Below are 26,856 nucleotides of genomic sequence, written 5' to 3' on the forward strand. Positions count from 1 at the left end.
CATCGCGTCGTTGTCGCCGTGGAGTAGGTCTCACCAACCGAACCACGTAAATCTCTGTGTTCTGTTCTTGATTGTTCTTTACTATTCCTATTGCTTGTCTTGGATTACTCGTATTGTTGACATTAATCCCGATTGGGCACAACAAAAAATCTAGATAATATTGGTTTACTATTCGGAGTCACATTCCTCTTCCTCTAGGTGTCTTTCTTCTTTGGATTTTTTTCCCTTACTACCCTCTGCGGAATTGAGCTAATAGTTAAAACGAAAGTTCAACTTGAAAATAACTTGGTGAAGATGTGCTATCATATTCTCTTCATTAAGGTGCCCATTGGTTGTTGAACTAGTTTTTATTTAGTGTGGGTAACACAAATAATCTAAGTAATATTGAAACAATTGTAATGATCAAATTTACATAATCAGAATGGATTTATAGGTCCGTTAAAAAATATAGGTCTCATCCTATTGGATTCAGAGGCTTTTTGCACTTAGTGCGCTACAACACATTGGATTCATGACCCAGCGAAAAATACGATAAAAACTTAGAACAATAAGGCTTTAATTTTGAAAAATCTCTCACTTTTGAGAAGAAAAATCAGAGGAAAAAAATGCTGAGGTATAAAATTAAAGACTATATTGAAACATTAATTTATTGATTTAAAGTTTTTTTTTTTTTTAATTAGACCTTGCATTCAAAATAATGGTAATACATAAACAACCCACAAAGTAACTAAGAGGGCAGAAAAGTAATAGAAGTTAACAGAAGGCTATAACTAGCATTTTGCTAATTATAAGGACAAGATGAGGTGGCTAAATCATCGGCCATCTGGTTGCATGATCTGCTACAATACTTACCCGACACATGCATCTGAGCGATGTTCTCACGAGCGTCCAGGATTTCATCAATCATTTTCCAAGAGATTTGATCCAATCCGTTCGTTAAAAATCCGACGACCAGGATTGAATCCCCTTTCAATAAAAACCCTTGTAACCCTAAATCTTCTCCTAAATCTACACCCAATTTGAACGCCTCTAGTTCACTGTAGAGTGGAGAGAGAGGAGTGAAGCTTTTGGTCCTTTTAGCTAGTGGTGGCCAACGGGTCGTGCCGACACGGAAACGGACCGGCACGGTCCGTTTATTTGAGGACACGGAACGGCACGGAACGGTCCGTTTCGTGCCGTGCCGACCCGTCACGGGTCTGGCATGCCGTGTCGGGGCTGGGATTTTAGAGCCCCAGACCCGTTAAACACGGCCCATTAGACACTTAGGAATGACACGGAACGGATCGTACACGGCACGACCCGTGGGCACGGAACGACACGGAACGGAAACGGCAACAACGACACGCTAGCAACGGCCAATTTAGTTATTTGAATTTTTAAGAATTACCTAGGGTGTACTAACATCCTCAAAACACTTTTAACTTTTTTATTTTAAAAAGTTACTTAGGGTTTTGAGGGTGTTGTACACCCCCACCCCATTGTGATGAAATTGGTGATAGTGATGATTTCTATTATTAAGTCAATTTTGTATTATTTTTTTGTTTTTGTTTTTTTCCAAATGATTGATAGTTAGGTGGGTGCCAACCTAGTTGGGATGTATCTAAACTATAGTGATGCAAATTTTAATCTTTTTCACATTAATAAAGAGTTATATCGATTTTTATTTTGTTTATAGTTCTACTTCATTCATCTAATATTCTAATGTGTTTACAAATTGTTGGATTTTCATGACAACTACTTTATATTACAAAAAGAAAAAACATAAAAAAAAAAAAAAAAAAAAAAAAAAGTAATACTTGAATTTAACAAAAGAGGTTTTACTTTATTTTTTTTTACTTAGATTTTTTTTTTGTTAAAACAAACTAAAACATTTTTTCAAAAAAATAAACAAATAAAGTGGTAAAGATAGTCCCACACCTAAACCACAAAATATAAAGTAAATGTGGAGAATCTTTATACAACTCTTTTCCAATAAAATAAACAAAGATATGACATAAACTCTAAAGTTTTTGTACATCACAATTTTTTACTTGAAAAAAATGTAATGTTTCTTTTATTACTTTTTTTTTGACAAGTAAAAAAAATATTTATGAATGGGTCGGAACCACGGGAATGCCACGGAACGGCCACGAGAACGACTACGGGAACGCCACGGAACGGCCAGAAACGCAACGGAAACGCCACGGGAACGGTTGGGCCGTTCCCATGGGCCGTTTCTGTGCCCAGACCTTTGTGGTCTGGGCACGGAACGGAACGGCACGGCTCAAGCCGTGCCTGGCGTGGCCGTGGCGTGTCTGACACGCCACGGTTGCCAAACGGGCCGTGCCGGCACGGCACGACACGTTGGCCACCACTAGTTTGAGCTATAATTTCTCCTGAATTTGATCTGGCTACTGGACTTGTTGAAGCTCTATTGAATGAACACGACCCATCAAAATTAATTTTGATCCTTCCTGTTGGTGGCGGCTCCCAAGTTCTTCTTACCTGCACTGATTCGTTAATGTAAAGATGGTTTGAAGGTTGAGAAAGACACTACCTTGTGGAGATGGTTGTTCGATGATTGATATTTCTGTCTGTTTAGAGTTGAAATATCTCTCATTTCTAGCCTTCCACCAGAACCAGAGAAGATAAGTATACTCCACCCAAATCTCGTTTTTGTTATCTCCTTGTTCGATTAGATGTTTTAGAGTTTCGATTGGATCTGTGAGTGCATCTGTTTTGATTTCTTCACTTGCTCAAAGGATGAGAGATTTGAACATAATACATTCACCAAAAATATGAGTAATTGTTTCTGCTTCATTCTCGCATAGAATACAAGTCTGATTGATAGATTGAATTCTTTTTGCTATGTTGTGTAATACTGCCAAACTAAGTCACCAAATAAAGAGTTGTATTTTAGGTTCCATGTCCTTCTTGTTCCAAAATTTTCCCCACAGGAAATTACTAAAATTATGAATAACAGAGTGGTTCTTAAGAACTGTAGTATAAAACGATTTGGTCGAAAACTTACCTGTGGGAGTGTTCTTCCATATTAGCATATCATTGTTCCGAGAAGAAGGAATTTGAATATCAGAAATAGCCTGGATAGTGTGTTGGTCAAAGTACTGGTTGATGATGTCATAATTCCATGTTTTGGTTTCTTGATGAATCAAGTCTGAGACCCTTTGAATGTTAATATGATTAGGAAGATTCATAAGTAAATGTGGTGTTTGGTTTATGAGATTAGGAATCCATCGATCTGCTTGAATGTTAATATTGGTTCCATCACCTATGAACCATAAACTACTCTTATGAATTGTATCTTTGACTTGTAATATAGAATTCCAAAATGGTGTCTGAGGTTTGTTACCATTGCTCGACCAAAAATACCTCTGTAATAGTATTTACCCTTGAAAATGTGGACCCATATAGCATTTGGGTTTGTAATGAGCCTCTATACTGGTTTAGCTAAAAGTGACTCATTTACATGTTCTAATCTCCTGATACCCATGCCTCCTTGTTCTTTGGGGCTACTAATAGTGTCCCAATTCAAGAAATGAATTTTATGTTCTTTCGAGTTATGACCCCACCAGAAATCACACTTTAATCTTTTAAGTTGATTTATAACATGCTTTGGAATCTTCTGTATGTGAAAGGGATAAGAACAATAAGAGTCTAGAACAGATTTGATAAGGACTGTTCTACCAGATTGAGAAACTAATTTTTGCCTCCAGCCTGATAGAGTTTTATTGAATTTTTCTATGATCCAGTTATATGAATTGATTCTGTTCCCTTGTTTGAGTATGAGTGCTCCTAAATACATAGCCTGATCTTCCATAATTGGTGTTTGTAAGACGGAAGTGAAGGAATTAATTATCTCTTGTGGCACTCGAGAACCAAAGAAAATAGATGACTTGTGGAAGTTAATTGCCAGACCTGAGAAAGAAGAATACGTATAAAGAAGATCTTTGATGGAATCAAGGGAGGATATCGTCGAATAGCCAAACAGAATAAGGTCATCCGCAAAGAGCAGATGAGAGACCGGAGGGCAGTATTTGTTGGCTTGGTAACTTCTGAATAAAATACATTTTAAGTAAATAAAATATTAAGATCTAAATGTAAGAAGTTCCCCAAAAGCATAAAACTACCGGACATGATATTTTTATACTAAACTAAAATATTAAACTACTAAAATGACTAGATCATAATTTATTTAAGATTCTTGAAACATCTCCTAAAAATCTCCCGGCATCAGTCTCCCTCACTTCAAATAATCGGATTTCATTGCAGACTCTATAATGTCACAAATAATTTTTGTCCATATTTCTAATCTGACTCAAACTCTTTTTTATCCTACAAAAAAATCCGAAAGGTCTCGAATATGGTAATTGAGAACTACAAACCTTGACGAAGACTGAATATTAAAATCACTTACCAATACAAGTGAAACAACTTGAGATTCGTAGAATATCAAAAAATGATCTTCATATGAAGGGAAAATTTGACCAATATCTGACTTACAAAGTTTCTCATCTTCCTTCAAATCAGCTCTTTTAACTACTTCTTTAGAAATATTAAATCTCCCATGGTGTGAACTAATAAATTTGGAATTACTACTTGCTAATAAATTTGGAATTTCACGTGTTAAGATCGCCACCGACTCCTCAATGGCTGTTCAGATTTTAACTGATACTGAGAGTCATCCACCTTGGCAGATTGAACGATTGGTACGTGAGATCAGGGCTATGTGGCGCACCATGGAGGATTGTTCCATCACCCATGTTTATCGCGAAATAAACCAAGCAGCTGACTATCTATCGAAAATGAAACCGGACTCGGGATGTGTGGAACTAGATACGAATACATTACCGCATGAACTAGAGAAGATTGTGAAGGAAGATAAGCAGGGAACAATAAGAGTTAGACATAAGTGAATTTTGAGGTTGTTTAGAGTTTTTTTTAGAGTTTGATGATTCTTTCATTTGTTGAGTTTGAAGTTCAGTTTCATTAGTTGTTTGATTCCTTTATAGTTCCTCTTTGTACAGGGTAGGGTCCCTTCAACCCGCTGACAAATTCAAAAAAAAAATAATAATGTCAATGTTTGTTTCTTGAATAATTATCTTAACATCACATTAGATAAAAGTGATTTATGTGGTGGATTCTGAAACTTTAGATCTTTCCTCGTATTAATTTTCTTACGATAATCTATTTTTTATTTCACCATCATCACAAAACTCGAAATCTTTTATTATTTTACTAGTGTTAGATCGAGAATAGATTTGACTAGTCTCTGTGGATCGACTCCGGTCTTGCCGGGTTATTACTTGACGTTCATATACTTTCGGGTGTACCCTTTTTGTGTACATCAATTTTCTGAGCTCTTGATCACTCCTCTGCCTCAAATCAGACTTGTTCCTTTTCTTTTCTACCACAAAAAATAACCAACCTTGGACTTGGGTCTAACATCTTTGACTTCGGCCAAACCCTTGACTTGGCTTTCTTCTTCTTTGGGTTTCTTTTGGGTTTGGGTTTTGATTGTAGTTTAAAACCCAAGGGGTGTCTTCATCATATATCTCTACTTCTCTAATTCCAAAGAAGACTAAAATGTCCCTCGACTTCCTTCATAACTTCCCCATCTGAGCTCCGATTCGAGTTCCTTTGTTACCGTCGGATTCACCATTGACTCCACTTGTCATTTGACTTTTAATTTTGACCATAATATACATGGTATTTTTTTCAGGTCTCGTCCACATGAGATGAAAATGTGATGAATTACTCTAGATAAGCTACCTAACAAGAAAAACACATAAATTATTAGAAATAAAAACGAAACGGACTAACTCATCAAAATTAAGTGATGTAAATGTGGCATTTTCAGTTGATCGAAAGAGACCGTTATGGTCGAAAGAAACGAACTTCACTAAACTTATGCTTTGCTAGTCCATAAGCAAACAAATAAAACAAAACAATAAAGTAAAAAACCTAAGTCACTTTAGAGGAATCTTGGTTGCACTTAGCATATGCAACAAGCCGTTAAACCTCTAGGTGACCCCTAGAGGACGAGTTTTGTCTCGTGAGGTTTTGTAGTGAATATACTCACAAAATCCAAGATTCAAAAAACAAAAAAGTATAATCATCGATGTAGACACGACAATAACATGTGAAAAACTGAAGCATGCTAAACACATGAATTGAGATCAATAAATGACTACAAATGCTAAGAGTCTCCCCACTAGTAGTCTCATCCTAAAATGTAAGTCTCCAACCATAAGGAACATCATCTAAATCCAAAATCAGAAAACCTCGATTCCTATCTTAGTACATTTCGCCTTGACCTTAGCCTCACGGTCATACACTCTCAAACATGAAATCACTCCAAAATGGATAATAATGGTTCACTCTTGATGATACATAAAATGGTCACTCGTTGACTATCGTCAATAAGTCAAGAAAAGACCAAAGCCGAATTGGTCAACCCGTCTCAAGACAGCAAGACGCTGAGCACAAAGAGGTTTTCCACCAAATCTCAAAATCGGGAGGTCGGTAAGATCATCTAAAGAGCTCCAACCCTTCCCTACCTCAGACATAACCAGATCTGCCCTTGGATTCGTATGGAGAGTTGGAGGTCTGGGTAAGCAAAGCCAATTTATGTATCATTAACTTGGGATCCGTATGAAGCGTGCCGCAAGGTTACCGACTTAATCTGAAATCTTCAATGGGAAATTTGTGAGTTGGAGATTTACAAGAGAAGGAAAGAAAGATTGGTTATTCTTCTTCTTCTTATTACTTCTATATAACAGAGAAGGCAGCAAATGGAGAGGAACTCGGTTTTAGCAGAAAGAATCACATTGAGATTCGGCCAGAAGAGGAACTAACAAAAAAGCTTCATCATTTTTTACTTTCTTCTTGTTCTGGAAATCTTTTCTTTTTGTGAGAGAAAGAGAGATTAATAGAGAGAGAAAGAGTGATTGTAGTAGGAGAAAGAGGGCAGTCAAATAAAATAAGTGGTTATTCATCTTCATTATTCTTTTTCTGTATTAATTATTTTGTGAGAAAGAGAAGAAAAACAGAGAGAATGAATAGCGAGATAGAAAAGGATTGTGTTCATTGCTGGTTTCTTTTTGAATTGTGGAGAGATAAAGGAAGAGTTTTCAGAAAAAAAAAAAGAGAAAAAGAGTTGGGGAAGACGAGAAAAACAGTGAGAAAATAATTTTCCCACATGGAAGTCATTTCCAAGAAGACTAGAAAATCGATTTCTTTTAGGGTCTGTTTGGTCTGTCTATCTGGAAAATAGCAAAAACAGAAGGAAAATACACTTCCCTAAGGCTCTGTTTGGCTGCCAGAGGAAAATTTGAGAGAAAAAGGTTGTTTCTTTGTCGATTCTTTCTCCCTCTCTTATTTTATTGATTTTTATTTCTCCCACCATGAGTATGATCTCTTTAGTGATGAGTAGCTAAGTTCCTTTAGTCTAGGGTTTCGATGAAATTAACGTTTTACATGAATATTGACTTATTATCTTAATACTTTGAAAGATAAATTCAATTGCTGGATTATCGAAAATTATTCATAACTTCTTCTTCGGTTATATTTCTGATTTGATTAGTCATGTTTAGGTGTATCTTTAATAACTAATGCTTCTTAGTTAATAGGCGAATGTTGAAAGTGTGTTTGAATCTTTCATTACCTATACTTCATACATCTTGATTCGTCATATTTAGGTTAGATTCTTTAATGACAAATACTTCATAATTGATAGGCAATAGTTAGAATCGTAGAGAATCAATTGAGGTGAGACAAGAAAAAAATAAGATTTGAGTGAATATCTGTGTTTGATTGTAACGGATCCAAAACCCTAGGCTACTTCTCCCATCAATTCATTTACCATTATCATTTTTAATGCGGGGCTTCATCCCGATGACATAGATGAGTTTAGTGGGGTTGAACTTGGTAGAGCTATTAGTTCAAGATGCATTACCAACGACTGAGTCGAGAGATCCTTTAGAAATTCTATTAGACCTTTTGAGCTTAGATGAGGAGGGTATTATTAATGAGATAGATAACATATCGGAGTCTACCTCGTTATTTGAGTCTGAGTCGAGTACTTTGCCAACCCTAGAGGCACAAGTCCCACCGTATGAACCCATTGTTCATTCTGAGGTGACTTTTATGCCCCTTTCAGAAGAGCAAAAAGTCGAGGTTGTGTTATCTTCAGTGTCGACACCGTCATCCCATTTCCATGCTCTTGTGGATAAACTTGAGAGTCATTCCACAACCAAAGATGACGAGTCATGGCTACTTGACTTGTTGAATCAGACCATTAACTCACTTGACTTATGGGAAGATCTACATGCCTTTAGGGACCCTGAATACATCAGGATAAGAGAGAGTATAGAAGGTTCATTTAAACCGATTTTTAGGGATCTTGAATCTGGTAGTCGAGTGATTCCTTTAGAAGAACTCAGTGTACCTATTTTGGAAGTCTCTGGTTTAACTCTGGGTGTCTTTGATAGTCCTCAAGATCCTCTTGCATCGTGTCCCTCGGGAGCAGGTTTGGAATTTTATGAAATCTCTCACTTAGGTTCTCCGTCATACATAGATCCTTTCTATCAGGACTATAGTTGTTCTAGTCCATTACCAAACTTAACGACCTTTTTGTCGTCTAAGTTTGAGGATTCTTATCTGATCACGATAGTCTCACGGGTACTGCAACATATTTACACAAGTGTGAGATTATCATTCACTAAACACTTCGTGTCTTGGGTACATCCCGAGATGTTTCGCCTATTGGTTTATGGAGTTGTTTCTTAAGGATTGTTGAAACATCTTTATCGTCTGGCTGAAGACGTTAAACTTAGCGCTTTCTGGGAGGCAACCCATGCATGGGACATCTGAATTTGGTAATATCTTTCCATTCACCCTGTTATTTTTGCATAGTCTTCAGAACATTGCGGACAATGTTCAATTTAAGTTTGGGGATAAAGGATTGAATTTTTCTGCTAAGTCCTTATTTCGAAAATTCAAAAGGGTTCAAAATTTTTCAAAATTTAAATTTTTGGACTGAAAAAAGTGAGGCTAGTTGTTTTTGTTTGTTAATGGTCATAAAGTCTAGTTGGTTGTACTATACTTCTGCTAAAGGTTTTTCCACGAATTTCGAGTCTTGAAGTTGTCTGTGCACTAGCCATGTGAGTGTTAGATAGGTGAAGAGTTGACTTTTCTGAGAGAACTTAATTGATCATTAGTGGAGACTTAAACTATGTGAGATTCTGAGCCTTTCTTTTTGTTTTGAGTGATCTCTTCTGAGCTAATTCTGAGTAGAATGAAGAGCTACTCAACCTCGCAATATTGAAAGAAGAACTCATTTGATCTCTTGAGTTCAAATTTTACAATCACTAGGGATGTCATCAGGAAGCAACCCTTTCTCTTGTAGTCTGGAAACTTGAAAACAGTGTCAACTAGAGGAAGATAGGAACCTCATCATTATTTAGAACCCTGAGAATAAGGCATCAAGCAAAGTATAGAGAAGTCTACCAAAGGAAAGAGTAGTACCAAGAAAGTGATTTTTGTATTATGTGTCCTATGAAAAAAAAAAGAAAAAAGAAAAAAAATGTTTGTTTAGTTTAAGTGTTTATCCTTTGAAGAAATTTTTGACGACGTCGAGTACTCATGAGTTTTAGTCATATCCTCATTAGAGCCTATTGACCTCTAGAAAGCATTGTTAGATAGTTGATCAAGTGAGAAGAGTTGGTAAGCTTTCTTGTCCCGTATTAGTGGTTGTTTCCTTCCTATGAGATCAGTCGTTGACAAAATTTAGTCCGTCTTTTTAATGTGTTGAGTTTTCCTTCATATTCATACGAACACATATAGTGAACCATTTTTTAGTGACTTTAATTTTTTGAGTGTATGACCGTGAGGCAGTAGTCGAGGCGAAATGTATCGATAAAGTAACCAAAGTCTTCTCTTTTCAGAACCGAGATGATACTCATATTGGCTGGTCACTTATAGCGTTTGATGTAGCTAAAAATGGCCTTGATTACTAGTGAAAAAGTTTTTAGCATTCGTATGGTCTGGTCGACTTAGATTTCATTTCTATTAACTTTCGAAAATCTACCGGATAAACATTTTTAGTCCATTTAGACCCTTCTGCATTTTTGAGATTTTTGAATTTTGTGGGTATATTCACTACAAACCCTCACGAGACAAAACTCGCCCTCTCGGGTAACCTAGAGGTTTAACAGCTTGTTGCACGGGCTAAGTGATGAGTACGTAAAGTACTCCATTTTTTGGGCTTTATTTTACAGTCTTTACGTGTTAGTTTCGTTTTAATTAAGTACGTTACATGGTTTTTGTAGGAAACTCTAAAAAATATAAAGAAGTTATTAGTTATAAGAAGTTGGTGAAGATATTAAAATAAAATTGTGATTTGATGCATAATGGTTGAATCCGTTCAAAAGAATCATTAGATTGGGATGCATTTCGCAAGAAGTTACATTTTGGAGGCTAAACATGAAATAGTGAAGAAGTTTTGAATTGGAAACAAAATAATTAAAGTTCACTTTTGCTGTCCACGTGAAGACATGAGTCACCAAGAGGTTATTCTGTAGGCGCCCCTGAACAGTGCTCTTGGCATCTTTTTAAGGGTACTCAGATCCGTACCTCTGGGCGCCGTTAGGAAACATTACTTCTAAAACAGCAGTGAGCCGGTGATTCATATGGAAGGCGGTTTATTATTTCCAATTTTCTGTTATTGCCCAATTAATGAGTTTCTAAATCTATGTCTATTGGGACATTATAAAAGGAGGACCAAGTCAAGGGATTAAAACACAACTCCACCACCAACATTGAGTGCAATATTAGAGGAACAATACAAGAGACTCATTAGCTTCTTTTGGATTATAACTTTGGGAGATTCTTGAGCTACAATTGAAGACAAGTTTTGGAGAAAGACGGAAGTAACGGGCTTCATCAATTATCAATTCGGTTTTATCTTTCTATCTCTTCCTTTACTTGTTTATCATTAATTGAACCATGTATTTAATATCCATGTATTTCTAACTCTTCCACTAGGATAGAGGATGAAACCCTAACAAGAGTATTTGAATTCTAGTATCGTATTTATTTTATTATCTCTTTTAATGTGCCTTAACGTTTTACAATTAATCGTACTTCAGTTAGTCTAATAAACTAACAACTTGGATTTGAATTGCAATATATTTTAAGTGAAGTGGGTTATGGGTTTAGTTAATTGAGAAGGGTCTTTTATTGTTTTATCTTCCGAAAATTGAAGATTGATTTTTAACAATTTTTGAGTTATCAAAGAAGGATAATAATTTCAATTACATATTAGATTCGAATATGATTGTTAGTAGTTAATTCCAATATCCTAGATTTACCAACTTATAGTTTTCCTCACAACTTTATTTCGTTTTCCAATTCTCCAATTTTTAGTTCTTCCAACATCTTCTGAAAATCAACTATTTTATTTCCTAGTTTATTAGTTAGTTTTAGGTTTAGACTTAATTCCGAACAAATCCTTGTGGGGTGGACTTCGCAATATGCACCATATTGACATACGGTTCGTGCACTTGCGAGTTTTAATTTGGTCTATTTAGCCTAGTATTTAGGTTCTTTAGATTTCACATCATGTTTTTGGCGCAGCTTCCGTGGATGTGTTTTTAGGAATTGTTTCTTAATTTGGAATTGATTTTTAAACTAATAGTTTAGGAATTGATTTGCTTTAAAAAAAATTATTTTTTTCTAGTTTTTTTTTAGAAGCTTTCTAAATTCTGGTTATTTGTGATTGTTTCAATTTAGCAAGAGGTGAAAAAAAAGAAGCCTCGGATTCAAACACTTGAGGAAAGAGTGGTCTGGGTCGTCGCCCGTCTAGAACAGGAGGTAACTTGTCTGATCACCCACGAATCCCCTGTCAGTGGGTAATTGTGTGAATTCGTCTGCCTAATTGTTTTGCCGAACAGTTTAGTGTAAGCATTCTAGTAAGGGCACGAACTCAATTACAAGATAGGAGTCGGATTTCATCACCGAACTCTTGCTCAATTAGGAAACAACATACGCGATCCTAAGCCTCGTTAAAAAATTAAAGTCTGATTTAGACAGTGACCCTAGGTATCGAGCTCATAGGACCTTCATAAACAACTCTAGAACTCGATTTTTATCTGGGCATTCTCAGAGGAAAACGTGTTTGGCAATTCTTGTCAAAAAGGCCGCCTCGAGAAGAGAAAACGTTGCCGAAGGAAGACGGTTATTTTCAGCTTTCATAGCTGGCTGTCTTCCTGGAGAATTGTTTACCGTCTACTTGGATCGAGTAACCCTTATAACAGTCATAGTTCAAGTATTGTGGCGAAGTAGGAGTTGTCTAGATTACTAGGCAAATCTGACAAGCCATTCACTAAATCTACGTCTAATAACTTGTTGCTAGATTCTGTTTAGGTTGCTTGGTGAACTCAGCTTGATTGTGTTTGTTTCCTTAGGATCTTCGTCGTGAATCCTTGATTTTCGAAAAACAAAATATTCCCTTCTCTGTCCGTGTCAGTTTATGCCACCTAGACCTCGTGATCACTTAGGTCGTTTCATTAAAAGAGATCAAGTAGGTGAATTTGTTGAAGTAATGGGTGAGAACATAGATTAACGTAGGATTCTAAATGCTCCACTAACCCTAAGAGAGTACATGTACCCCACAAGGACTAGTCGCCCGTCGTGTATTCAGTTGCCTTTCACCACAACTCATTTTGAGCTAAAACCGAGTATGATCCAAATGTTGCCTATTTTTCGTGGTGCGGAAAATGAGAATCCCTATCACCATATTAGGGAATTTGAGGAGATTTGTTCAACCATGAAATATAGAGATACGTCTGAGGATGAGTTAAAACTGAGGTTGTTTCCCTTCTTTTTGAAAGAGAAAGCTAAATCTTGGTTGCACGCTTTGCAACCCGAGTCGATCAGTCATTGGGAAAAGTTAACCACAACTTTTCTTCAAAAATTCTTCCCTAAACACAAAACTGCTACCATTAGGCAAAATCTTGCAGGTTTTGTGCAGCAAGATGGAGAGTCCTTTAGTAGTTATTTAGAGAGGTTTAACAACCTCTTCTTACAATGCCCTCACCATGGTTCTGAGAAAATACGATTTGTCCAGATTCTCTATGATGGACTAGATTATCAAACTAAAACGATGGTTGAGCCATTCTGCAATGGTGGATTTGTGAATAAAACAACGGAAAAGGCAATGGAGTACCTCTATGATGTGGCAGAGAAATCTCACCAATGGGAACCCTTTAAAGAGCCAAGGAGGACTGTAGCTAACAAGGGGGCATATACCATATGGAATCCCATCCAGCTTTTGTCGATTTAGCAAAAAGATTAGAGGCCGTTGAAATAGGTAAACAAAAGTCTTCTGTTGAGTCTAGGGGCACACCAAATCCGGTTATGAGTGTAGGAAATGATCCAGTAAGCTACCCATGTTCGGTTTGTGGAGATCCTACACACACGGGTAACCGATGCACCTTATTCTTTAGTGAACATGAACAAGCCAATGCTCTCTATCAGAATCAAGGGTATGAGAACAAACAAAGGTTTGATCCATTCTCTAACACCTACAACCCAGGGTGGAGAAAGCATCCTAATTTCTCATGGTCCAACGGACAAACTCATATCACTCAATTTGAGAATATTCTTACTCCTCCTGGTTTTCCTAAAGAACCAATTGTCCAAAACCCTCCTACTCAACAAAAGTTGTTGTCTTTAGAGGAATCTCTATCATTACTCGCCCAGAGTAATGCTCGGTTCCAAGAAACAACAACTCAGATGATGAACTCCCAAGCTCAGTCCATTCTAAAGTTAGAGGCACAAATAGGTCAATTGACAAATACACTAAGTGCGAGGGAACCAGGTAAATTCCCTAGCCAACCTCAACCAAACCCATATGGAGTGTTTGAACCTAACTCTTCTAAGATAAAAGAGCAAGTACAAGCGATCTTTACACTTAGGAATGGAAAAGTTATAGGTGATGAGGAGGAAGAATCTGAAAAGCGTAAAACTACTACCACCTCACCCACCAAGGATCTAATAGATAGTGAGCCACCTCCTAAGTGTATAGACAAGAGTTCACCTGAGAGGACCCGTACCATTTCAGCTCCTTTTCGTGAAAGGTTAGTTGCGGATAGAAAGAGTACAAATTCTAATGAATTGATAGATATTCTCAAAGAAGTAAAAATTAGCATTCCATTACTCGATGCAATCAAGCAGATTCCTGCTTATGCAAAACTCCTAAAGGAATTACGTACTCATAAGCGTAAGCCACAAGTACACAAGAAGGTTTTTCTAACTGAGAATGTCAGCTCTATCATTAAAGAGCAGAAACTCCCTCCTAAGTATAAAGACCCTGGTAGCCCGATACTTCCCTGCACTATAGGAGATCATCACATAGAGCGTGTTTTACTTGATTTGGGTGCCAGTGTCAACCTTTTGCCAAACACAATATATTTACAGCTAGGACTAGGGGAGATGAAATCCACATCTGTAATGCTTCAATTAGCTGTTCGTTCTGTAAGACGTCCACGTGGTATTGTTGAGGATGTATTAATTACAGTGGGTGATCTCATTTTTCCTGTTGACTTCATAGTCTTAGATACTGAGCCAGTCGAAAATGTCAATAGCCAAAGCCCAATTATCTTAGGTCGGCCATTCCTTGCTACGTCAAATGCAATCATTTTTTGTAGAAGCAGGTTGTTGAGTATGTCATTTGTTAGCATGAAAGTCGAATTAAACATTTTTAATGTTGGACTGCGCGCATCTAATCCTGACAAATTTGATGAGGCAGACCTAATTGAGTTGTTAATTCAAGATTTTCTACCAACCACATTATCTCAAGATCCACTAGAGCTCCTTTTGGCTTACTTTGAGTCAGCTGCTAAGGAAGAAGATGTCCAGGAAGTAAATGTTGTCTTAGAATCAACCCCAATTTTAGATCACCTCAAGTGGAAAGCCAAACCTGAACCTTTAGAAGTCAAACCATTAGTACCTAACTCATCAGTTGATATTAAGGGAATAAGTCCTTCAGTGGTGCAACATCAGATCTATTTAGCAGAGGATGAAGATGATGAATTATGGCTTGCTAAATTCTTAAACGAGAGTGACGTGTCACTAGACATATTAAATACAATAACATCTTCAATATACAGTCTTATTACGAACATGTATAGTTCGATATTTTGTGATATTTGTATGTACAATTAATATCTAAAGACAACAGACATTCAAGTCAGGAGGATAGAAATGTTGAATTGCATTTTCTGCAAGTTAAAATATATATTCTATTCATTATAATGGGGTTTCCACTAATTGTTGATGGACATGAGATGTCTCACCTACTTATTTCTTTATAAATTTGTAAAGGTTTTCATGTAGTAAATTTTGAACCCAATTTTGTTGGTCAAGGGTAAAGATAAATGAATTAGTTAATTGGTAGTCAGTGTTGCATTACATCAAATTTTCTATGATATGTCGTGGTTCAAATTGTTGATGATGTCAGTTGAAAGATGATATGATATAATGTATTTTCAACTTTTAGGAAATAGTGGCTCGTGTTGACAAACAAAACTACATACACACACATATATATATATATATATATATATATATATATACTAGGTGTGGACGCAGTAGATCCCTTTTGGCTAACGCCTTTGTCATTATATCCGTCGTGGTCAACCACGCTTCAGTGGTGTGTGTTTCTCGAGGTTGTGCATATTTAGATGCGAATTAATCACGAATTTCATTTCTACACCATCCAACATTATACAGGGATCTGTGATTCACATAGAATTGCGTCATCTTCGATAGTGTAGATTTGAAATTCGTGATTTATTCGTATCTAAATATGCACAACCTCGAGAAACACACACCACTGAAGCGTGGTCAACCATGACGGATAAAATGACAAAGGCGTTAGCTAAAAAGGATCTACCGCGTCCGTAGGACGCAGTGGACACCTAGTTGAAGACAAAAGTAAAATGTTGTTGCAATGCTTGAAGAGAAAAGAGATAAAATGTCGAGATGATATCATTGATAATATGTCCATAAAAGGCAAAGAGTTGAAACACGTGTCCCAACATATTATCTCAATCATAGAACAATAAAGTTTGACATGACTATGAAATTTTATGAAGAATACACAAATTAATAAATCTCTTGATATTTCTGAGTTTGAACTAAAAATATAATAAAACAATTAAACCGGTTAAACAATGAGAATTTTATGACAGATATGAACGAACCAATCTCACATAATTTAAAATTTCGAATGAGTAAAATTGACAATAACATATCAACTTGTCAATTATCTATCTAATCAATAAGAAATACCAATAACTACACATATTTCGTCTAACTTTCTCAATTTTCTATCGCATTTTCATGCTCTACAAATTAAAATGTAAATTTCAAAGAAAAGTGAAAAGATATTAACTAAAGTCCAAACTTTGTGAGAGATGGTGAGAAGAAGTTCAAATTTATTTAAAAACAGTAATACATAATGAAGACAAACGTAAACATTGAATAAATAAGGACATTACAGAGTTGAAGGCAACAAATCATGAACACTAACATGTAAAAAGAAAGAGAAGAAAAAATTACATTAAAAACCACGAATGTCTTTATTTCGTCTAACTTTCTCAATTTTCCATCGCATTTTCATGCTCTACAAATTAAAATGTAAATTTCAAAGAAAAGTGAACAGATATTAACTAAAGTCCAAACTTTGTGAGAGATAGTGAGAAGAAGTTCAAATTTATTTCAAAATAGGAATACATAATGAAGACAAACGTAAACATTGAAGAAATAAAAACATTACAGATTTGAAGGCAACAAATCAAGAACACTAACATGTAAAAAGAAAATGAAGAAATAATTACTTTAAAAACCACGAATCTTCGAAATTTGTGTTTTTTTCATCTTCTGATTTGGTATTCAATTGAACTTTGAACAAAAATAAAAAAAATAAAGAGACAGAGACGGAGAGATATTATAATAATAATAAAGAGACATAAATTAAACTAATCTTGAAGGAACACACAATACATAGCTCAATTGCATTTGTTATGCGAATTACAACTCTGTCTAATCCGAGATGGTCTAAAGATGAATTTCGTGATACATAAACGTCTCGGTATATGCACCTCGGTAAACGTGCACCACTAAGACGCAGTCTCGAAGGCGTTAGCCAAAAGAGATCTACCGCGGTCGTAGGAGACGGTGGACACCTAGCTTTACATGAACATTAAATAACACTAAATATATGAAAATATTATGAATATCCTATCTGTGACTTGTTACTTATATAGAAGGTTCTAATCAATCATTTTTTCGAAAAGTACATTGGTTTCTATTAATTATTTTTTCTCTTAAGAAAAAGAGTACATGTGTTCACATACGAAAAATCTTGAAGGAACACACAATACATAGCTCAATTGCATTTGTTATGCGAATTACAACTCTGTCTAATCCGAGATGGTCTAAAGATGAATTTCGCGATACATAAACGTCTCGGTATAGGCACCTCGATAAACGTGCACCACTAAGATGCAGTCTCGAAGGCGTTAGCCAAAAGAGATCTACCGCGGTCGTAGGAGACAGTGGACACCTAGCTTTTCATGAACATTAACTAACACTAAATATATGAAAATATTATGAATATCCTATCTTTGACTTGTTACTTATATAGAAGGTTCTAATAAATCATTTTTTCGAAAAGTACATTGGTTTCTATTAATTATTTTTTCTCTTAAGAAAAAGAGTACATGTGTTTACATACGAAAAATATAAACAAATCAAGAACCTAATTTGAACATCAAGATGATTAAAGGGAATGGAGAACAAAAAGAGCAACTGATACAAAACTGAAGTAATACGTGTCTTCAAATTTCAAATACATTAAAATCCTAACATGTTCCCAACATAATTCACAAAAGAGCGAGAACAAAAATAGCTCTAGACCTTCAATTTGTAATTTCCTCCATTCTTCGCAAAATAATGGCTATTATTTCTTCACTGCGAAAAAAAATAGCGAAAAGATCGATTTGAGCGTTCTTCGAAAATTTTTTGAACTCCTAAATAAATTCAAGAAGATAAACAGCACCTCTCCATCGCTTTTAAAACATATAAACCAACAAAAAGAGAAGAAACTCACATGGAAGCAAAAGAAACTTATATGAATAGAAATAAACAAAAAAAAAAAAAAAGTGACATAGAATGAGTGAAGTAGAGATCTTTTTACCTGGTTGATGTTTGTTAATGAGTGAGAATCAACTTCAGTAACTGTATATAATAAAAGGAAATTAAATTTCATTAACAACATGTAGATGTTACCTAGAACAGTTTTACTTCAACCCAAAAGAGACACATTTAAAGCAAGCAAATTGAAGAACCAAAATATATACAAACTCTTTTGCTACTATGAAACTTAGAGAGCAAGGGAATTGAATGAAAGATTACAATTACAATAGGAGCAAACTATTAACATGTGCACCCTAGAGAAACATAAAATCATAAGAAATTGAAGCGGTAAGAGTAAAATCATTAGAAGACCATATCAAGTTTCATATTTAGGCCCACTATAAGAATCCATTTATCACCCCCTGTACGAACAAAAAGGTCAAACATAAAATAGAAATGTTATGGAGACCTTCTGGCAAACAGGTAATGTACAAAAACTTACATACCAAGATGCTTAATTGTACTAAAATGTAGAATCTTCTCTCCTCTTCTCCATCAAATCATTTTCTTTATCTCCTATCTCCCTAAAAAAAACATGGGAAAACTTTAAATCATTGACAAATCAAATAAATTGTTATCATTCCAATCACATAAAGCAAACTTCCATGAATTCTAAAGATCACAAACCAAACAAAAGAAAACAATTTAACAGCAAATACCTTAAATAGTGGTGGAAAACGGTAGAAAAATTAGAAACCTTATTAGTGGTAAAAATTGATTAGCAAATTGAGAGTATTAGTTCCAAAAGAAATAACTGCCGAGGGAGAGGGAGAGATTTAAGGAATACAATTCATGGGATAAGTTCCAAAAGAAATAACTGTCTTATATATTAAAACAGGTCAGTCAGTTATTCATGGGATAAGTTTGACCGTCCATTTTTGTTAGGAGTTTAACATAGATCGCATCCAGCGGTTGATGTGATATCCTCTTTTTGTAATTCGAGTCAAACCAAAAGGGTATTATTGGCAATAATTAAGTTCTAACTACTTTAAACTACCATTAGACTTTTATACCCTAATTTGTATTAGAGATTATCAGGGTATTGTTGGCATTTACTATATACCCAACAATTATGGGAGAAGATCGTGGGAGGAAGAGAAACTAGTGGGGGAGAAAATCTCTCTTCCACATTCTTTATCGGTTTATTTTTTATGAAAAACTTCCCAAAGTAACTACTTCGAAAAATATATAAATAGGACTCTTGCGAGATATCTTGTCACTAAAATATATAAAACAATTTCTCACATCTATTTTATAGTTCAGCCTTCAATAATTTTTTTTAAATGTAATTCTCTTTTCTTTTCTAAATGTAAATAGCGTAGTATTCTCCTCTTGGTTGTTTAATGTATAATTATTGTTTTTTCTGAATGTAAATTATCTATTCAACTGTTACAATCTTATATATTAAAACAGGTCAGTCGGTTATTCATGGGATAAGTTTGACCGTCCATTTTTGTTAGGAGTTTAACATAGATCGCATCACGCGGTTGATGTGAAATCCTCTTTTTGTAATTCGAATCAAACCAAAAGGGTATTATTGGCAATAATTAAGTCTAATTACTTTAAACTACCATTAGACTTTTACACCCTCATTTGTATTAGAGATTATCAAGGTATTGTTGGCATTTATTATATACCCAACAATTATGGGAGAAGATCGTGGGAGGAAGAGAAATTAGTGGGGAGAAAATCCCTCTTCCACATTGGTTTATTTTTTATGAAAAACTTCCCAAAGTAACTACTTTGAAAAATATATAAATAGGACTCTTGCGAGATATCTTGTCACTAAAATAGATATCTTGTCACTAAAATATATAAAACAACTTCTCACATCTATTTTATAGTTCAGGCTTCAATAAAATATTATTTTTCTTTTTTAAATGTAATTCTCTTTTTTTTTTCTAAATGTAAATAGCGTAGTATTCTCCTCTTGGTTGTTTAATGTATAATTATTGTTTTTTCTGAATGTAAATTATCTATTCAACTGTTACAATCTATTATATTAAAACAGCTCAGTCAGTTATCCAGGGGATAAGTCTGTCCATCAATTATTTGTGTGGTTTTCGCATCTGACGGTTGAAATTATTCTAAAATCTTTAACGATCAAAGGTTTGTGTAATTAAATTCCCTAAAAGAGGTTATTTTTTGTCATTTGCACAAAAAACCTCCCACACTCTCTCGCTTCACACGAACCCAACTTCGTCTCTCCCCTTTACTCGACTTTTTCTCAAAACAGTTTAGGGAGAGGTTATCTTTCCTTTCTCCCTCTCTCTCTTTCTCTCTTTTTGATTCAAAACATCATTCCCAATTTCTTGGTGTATTTCTTAGTTTTATTTATAGTGATCTGAAACTTGGTAGATCCCTCTTAAATTCCAATTGAAACCTAATTACCTTCATCAGCATCAAAGACCGATTTTGAAGATACAGACGCCATGATTCCTCCGTCTCTGATCACTTACTTCCATTCAGCCTCACATTTCAAGGTAAAGTTGTTGTTTCTCAAGCTTTTGTTGGAATTTCATGTTTATTAGGGTTAATTTAACTCTGCTTTTGTTATTTTGAATCGAGATAATCTTAAATTGAACCCAACTTTTGTTCAGATTCATATATTAGAAGTAATAGATTCTTAAAGATTCACTTTTACAATTTGTTCACTTTACAATTTTGTAGTTTCAATTTCTGCAAATAAGGTGTTCGACAAAATGTCTGTGAGAAGAATTGCCACTGTTCTTCATGACTATCCATGGGTTTGTTCAGATTCATTTATTAGAAGTAATAGATTCTTAAAGATTCACTTTTACAATTTGTTCACTTTACATAATTTGTAGTTTCAATTTCTGCAAATAAGGTGTTCGACAAAATGTCAGTGAGAAGAATTACCACTGTTCTTCATGACTATCCATGGGTAATGGTACTATCTGTTTGGGTAATACTTGACTTAATTGGTTAATGTTATTTTGATTATTTTAGTGTTAACTTTTGTGTTTGAACTCATCTTCAACTTGGAGTATTTCATCCAGGTTGTACAAGTCACATACTCAAACCTTTGAACCATGACAACCAATAGTGAACTAATTTGCAGGTGAACTGGCATACGTTATTGACTCAAGAACATTTTTTAATATGAATTAAGAACTTTTATGTGGAATAAAGGGTTCTTGGGGTCCTTTTAAAATGATTTTTGTTCGTTTAGACATAATTGTTTAGTCTTGATTTGTCATTTTTTTCAGTTCTTACTGTCTCAGTTTGAGTTCCTCTTGGTTTCAGTTTTTTCAAGTTTCAGTTTCTCTTTGTTTATTTCCTTCGATTGATTTACTTTTATGTTAATCTTCTTCTTCTCTTTGCAGGAAATACATTTTCAAGTTTGATGTTCATGTACTATTTTGTAATGCATGACCTTTTTCTTCTCTTTAATGGAAATACATTTTTATTGTTCAGTTGCAGAGGTGAGAGGTAATGATCGTTTTCTTCTCTTTAATGGAAATACATTTTTCAAAATCAATCTACTTTCTCTTTTTGTCTCTGATTAAATTCCTCCGTCTCTGATCACTTGCTTTCATTCAGCCTCACATTTCAAGGTAAAGTTGTTGTTTCTCAAACTTTTGTTGTAATTTCATGTTTATTAGGGTTAATTTAACTCTGCTTTTGTTATTTTGAATCGAGATAATCTTAAATTGAACCCAACTTTTGTTCAGATTCATTTATTAGAAGTAATAGATTCTTAAAGATTCACTTTTACAATTTGTTCACTTTACAATTTTGTAGTTTCAATTTCTGCAAATAAGGTGTTCGACAAAATGACTGTGAGAAGAATTACCACTAATCTTCATGACTATCCATGGGTTTGTTCAGATTCATTTATTAGAAGTAATAGATTCTTAAAGATTCACTTTTACAATTTGTTCACTTTACAATTTTGTAGTTTCAATTTCTTCAAATAAGGTGTTCGACAAAATGTCTGTGAGAAGAATTACCACTGTTCTTCATGACTATCAATGGGTAATGGTACTATCTGTTTGGGTAATGCTTGACTTAATTGGTTAATGTAATTTTGATTATTTTAGTGTTAACTTTTGTGTTTGAACTCATCTTCAACTTGGAGTATTTCATCCAGGTTGTACAAGTCACATACTCAAACCTTTGAACCATGACAACCAATAGTGAACTAATTTGCAGGTGAACTGGCATACGTTATTGACTTAAGAACTTTCATGTGGAATAAAGGGTTCTTGGGGTCCTTTTAAAATGATTTTTGTTGGTTTAGACATAATTGTTTAGTCTTGATTTGTCATTTTTTTCAGTTCTTACTGTCTCAGTTTGAGTTCCTCTTGGTTTCAGTTTTTTCAAGTTTCAGTTTCAGTTTAATCTTCTTCTTCTCTTTGCAGGAAATACATTTTGAAGTTTGATGTTCATGTAGTATTTTGTAATGCATGATCTTTTTCTTCTCTTTAATGGGAATACATTTTTATTGTTCAGTTGCAGAGGTGAGAGGTAATGATCGTTTTCTTCTCTTTAATGGAAATACATTTTTCAAAATCAATCTACTTTCTCTTTTTGTCTCTGATTAAATTCCTCCATCTCTGATCACTTGCTTCCATTCAGCCTCACATTTCAAGGTAAAGTTGTTGTTTCTCAAGCTTTTGTTGGAATTTCATGTTTATTAGGGTTAATTTAACTCTGCTTTTGTTATTTTGAATCGAGATAATCTTAAACTGAACCCAACTTTTGTTCAGATTCATTTATTAGAAGTAATAGATTCTTAAAGATTCACTTTTACAATTTGTTCACTTTACAATTTTGTAGTTTCAATTTCTGCAAATAAGGTGTTCGACAAAATGTCTGTGAGAAGAATTACCACTGTTCTTCATGACTATCCATGGGTTTGTTCAGATTTTTTTATTAGAAGTAATAGATTCTTAAAGATTCACTTTTACAATTTGTTCAGTTTACAATTTTGTAGTTTCAATTTCTGCAAATAAGGTGTTCGACCAAATGTCTGTGAGAAGAATTACCACTGTTCTTCATGACAATCCATGGGTAATGGTACTATCTGTTTGGGTAATGCTTGACTTGATTGGTTAATGTTATTATGATTATTTTAGTGTTAACTTTTGTGTTTGAACTCATCTTCAACTTGGAGTTTTTCATCCAGGTTGTACAAGTCACATACTCAAACCTTTGAACCATGACAACCAATAGTGAACTAATTTGCAGGTGAACTGGCATACGTTATTGACTTAAGAACATTTTTTAATATGAATTAAGAACTTTCATGTGGAATAAAGGGTTCTTGGGGTCCTTTTAAAATGATTTTTATTGGTTTAGACATAATTGTTTAGTCTTGATTTGTCATTTTTTTCAGTTCTTACTGTCTCAGTTTGAGTTCCTCTTGGTTTCAGTTTTTTCAAGTTTCAGTTTCTCTTTGTTTATTTCCTTCTATTGATTTACTTTTATGTTAATCTTCTTCTTCTCTTTGCTGGAAATACATTTTCAAGTTTGATGTTCATGTAGTATTTTGTAATGCATGATTTTTTTTTCTCTTTAATGGAAATACATTTTTATTGTTCAGTTGCAGAGGTTAGAGGTAATGATCGTTTTCTTCTCTTTGATGGAAATACATTTTTCAAAATCAATCTACTTTCTCTTTTTGTCTCTGATTAAATTCCTCCGTCTCTGATCACTTACTTCCATTCAGCCTCACATTTCAAGGTAAAGTTGTTGTTTCTCAAGCTTTTGTTGGAATATCATGTTTATTAGGGTTAATTTAACTCTGCTTTTGTTATTTTGAATCGAGATAATCTTAAATTGAACCCAACTTTTGCAGATTCATATATTAGAAGTAATAGATTCTTAAAGATTCACTTTTACAATTTGTTTACTTTACAATTTTGTAGTTTCAATTTCTGCAAATAAGGTGTTCGACAAAATGTCTGTGAGAAGAATTGCCACTGTTCTTCATGACTATCTATGGGTTTGTTCAGATTCATTTATTAGAAGTAATAGATTCTTAATGATTCACTTTTACAATTTGTTCACTTTACATATTTTGTAGTTTCAATTTCTGCAAATAAGGTGTTCGACAAAATGTCTGTGAGAAGAATTACCACTGTTCTTCATGACTATCCATGGGTAATGGTACTATTTGTTTGGGTAATGCTTGACTTAATTGGTTAATGTTATTTTGATTATTTTAGTGTTAACTTTTGTGTTTGAACTCATCTTCAACTTGGAGTATTTCATCCAGGTTGTACAAGTCACATACTCAAACCTTTGAACCATGACAACCAATAGTGAACTAATTTGCAGGTGAACTGGCATACGTTATTGACTTAAGAACATATTTTGATATGAATTAAGAACTTTCATGTGGAATAAAGGGTTCTTGGGGTCTTTTTAAAATGATTTTTGTTGGTTTAGACATAATTGTTTAGTCTTGATTTGTCATTTTTTTCAGTTCTTACTGTCTCAGTTTGAGTTCCTCTTGGTTTCAGTTTCTCTTTGTTTATTTCCTTCTATTGATTTACTTTTATGTTAATCTTCTTCTTCTCTTTGCAGGAAATACATTTTCAAGTTTGATGTTCATGTAGTATTTTGTAATGCATGATCTTTTTCTTCTCTTTAATGGGAATACATTTTTATTGTTCAGTTGCAGAGGTGAGAGGTTATGATCGTTTTCTTCTCTTTAATGGAAATACATTTTTATTGTTCAGTTGCAAAGGTGAGAGGTAACGAGTTTGATGAAATTAACTAATTAAGAGTTGACATGTTATGAAAATTCTCCTAGAGGTTTTTGTTTTGTCTCGCTGATTTTTATTACCAATCAAGACTTCCATGTTTTAGACCAACCGTTGTTCCTAAACCAAAACCATTAGTTGGAGGTCTATCTTATCATTTGATCATCTATATCTCATTATCTATGTCTTACCAGGAACTTATCACTTTCACTAGAAGGAAGCAATATATGGAACTCTTAAATGACATAGTAGCAGGTTGATCTTACAGATTTGAAGGATTGACCTATCATTAAAGTTTTTGTGTTGTTTATTCGACTTTATTGAACTCTAGAGTCAAAGAATGCAATAGTTTGATTTGTCCGAGCTTGAGGTATATAATCTCCCTCTCTCAAGAATGCATCTTTAGTTTTAATTTTGATATTGTAGAAAGGCTCGAAGTTCTGAAACTCAATTTTCTTTGAGATCATAACCCAAAGTAAGTAGCAAAGTTATTTTTTTTGTAAAATTCAGAAATCCCACTTTTCCTTTCTATTCCTTTTTAGTTTATTCATCCTCTTTGAATCATATTTAATGAATTCCAGTTTATGATTTTTTTTGATTAATTTTTTGTGTGGGTTGTAATTGTAGATTTGTAGGGAGGTATTGAAGAAATTCTTGAAGTTTTGTGGAATTTTGCTGAGAAAGTGTTTGAAGAAATGCTTCTTCAATAAGATGTTTCTACATTTCTAATTCATTTTATTATTTATGTTCTTTAGTTTTAAATTGTTGAAGCACTGATCAGTGGAGTAGCTTTGAATTCTTTTGAAACTAAGTGTGTATACCTTCTTCTCTTTCTTCAATGATCCCCCAAAAATCGGATAATCTTAAATGACAAACAATGCAATGAGATTGTCTATTCGAGTTTCTTAAGGTTAAAATTCCATGGACTTTCATTCCAAAATATCTTATTGATGCAGAGAAGATACACTTGAGATACTAACTTCATGATGATTTTTTGTTGTTTCTGGATAGTGATTGTGGTCGACAAGACTTGGTTAATGAAGTTTGGATGACTAGAAATCAAACAAAATATCTGACTGATTTTACTATATTTTATGTTTTAGGTGGAGTAAAGTCTTAAGTGAATGGCTTCAAATCGTGAACAACCGAGTCCAACAGAAAGAAATGAAACACAATCAGATGTAAGTATAAACATTTCTCTCTCCCTCTCTCTTTTAACTATCGTTGACCTGATTCAATTTTGATGTTTACGAGATTTAGTTACTGCTGGGGGTTTTTTGCTTACAGCTTAAGATTTTTGTGTTATGGGATTTGATCATCTTGCTAGGATATGATAAATTTTTACTTTAATCTCAGTATAGCCCCTTAGTTATATTTGTCATTGCAGTGAGGTATTTGAAGAAATGCTCAAAATTTTGTGGAATTATGCTCAAGAAGTGTTTTGGGAACATGTTCAACTGAAGTCTTTGGGTGTAAAAACAAATTTGTGGTTGTAGAAGTTTGAGGTTGTAAAAGCAAGTTTAAGTTTACTAATATATAAATGATTTTTTTTTTTTTTTTTCAACTTCATTATTTTTTAATGTATTTTTATGATAAAACACAGTGAAATCTTTTTCTTTAATTTGGACTCAAGGAGTCCCATTTTTTTTTTTTTTTGTTGAAAATCAAGGAGTCCACTTAACAAATAACATTAATTACATCAAGAGGATGAAAAATAAAGATTCAATATGAAAATTGATGAATCACATAAACAGGTATTAGAAAATTACTTGATGTCAGATAAACCACATGAAAGATTGATGAATTATAAATACATTTTCTTACTTTGCATATCTAAAAGATAAACACATTGACCCAGACC

The 26,856-nt window shown here is 34.2% G+C and overlaps 1 protein-coding gene and 2 long non-coding RNA genes across 5 annotated transcripts; 2 read left to right on the forward strand and 1 right to left on the reverse strand.

Annotated features, from left to right (window-relative positions):
- Nucleotides 1–13,416: 13,416 nt before the first annotated feature.
- LOC147531795 (uncharacterized) lies at nt 13,417–15,225 on the forward strand. The gene has a single exon (XM_086649836.1). The coding sequence runs from the start codon at nt 13,417–13,419 to the stop codon at nt 15,223–15,225; it is 1,809 nt and encodes a 602-aa protein (XP_086505962.1).
- A 2,644-nt stretch (nt 15,226–17,869) lies between these two features.
- On the reverse strand, nt 17,870–18,856 carry LOC147531796 (uncharacterized). The gene is made up of 3 exons (XR_015227297.1): nt 18,708–18,856; nt 18,263–18,303; nt 17,870–18,036 (listed from the first exon to the last, which is right to left on the reverse strand). It is a non-coding gene; the product is annotated as an uncharacterized LOC147531796 (long non-coding RNA).
- Nucleotides 18,857–20,453: 1,597 nt separating this feature from the next.
- LOC147531797 (uncharacterized) lies at nt 20,454–26,603 on the forward strand. Of its 3 annotated transcripts, none has more exons than XR_015228356.1 (5): nt 20,454–20,744; nt 20,932–21,343; nt 21,609–22,260; nt 22,376–26,176; nt 26,383–26,603. It is a non-coding gene; the product is annotated as an uncharacterized LOC147531797 (long non-coding RNA). The 3 variants fall into 3 exon arrangements; XR_015228355.1 differs by having other exon boundaries at nt 20,932–21,166; nt 21,282–21,343; nt 21,609–26,176; XR_015228354.1 differs by having other exon boundaries at nt 21,609–26,176.
- The last annotated feature ends 253 nt before the right edge of the window (nt 26,604–26,856 follow it).

Source organism: Eschscholzia californica, unplaced genomic scaffold, assembly GCF_041429995.1.
Source record: "Eschscholzia californica isolate CP2 unplaced genomic scaffold, dmEscCali1.0.p SCAF_6, whole genome shotgun sequence".
In the NCBI taxonomy this organism is placed as follows: domain Eukaryota; kingdom Viridiplantae; phylum Streptophyta; class Magnoliopsida; order Ranunculales; family Papaveraceae; genus Eschscholzia; species Eschscholzia californica.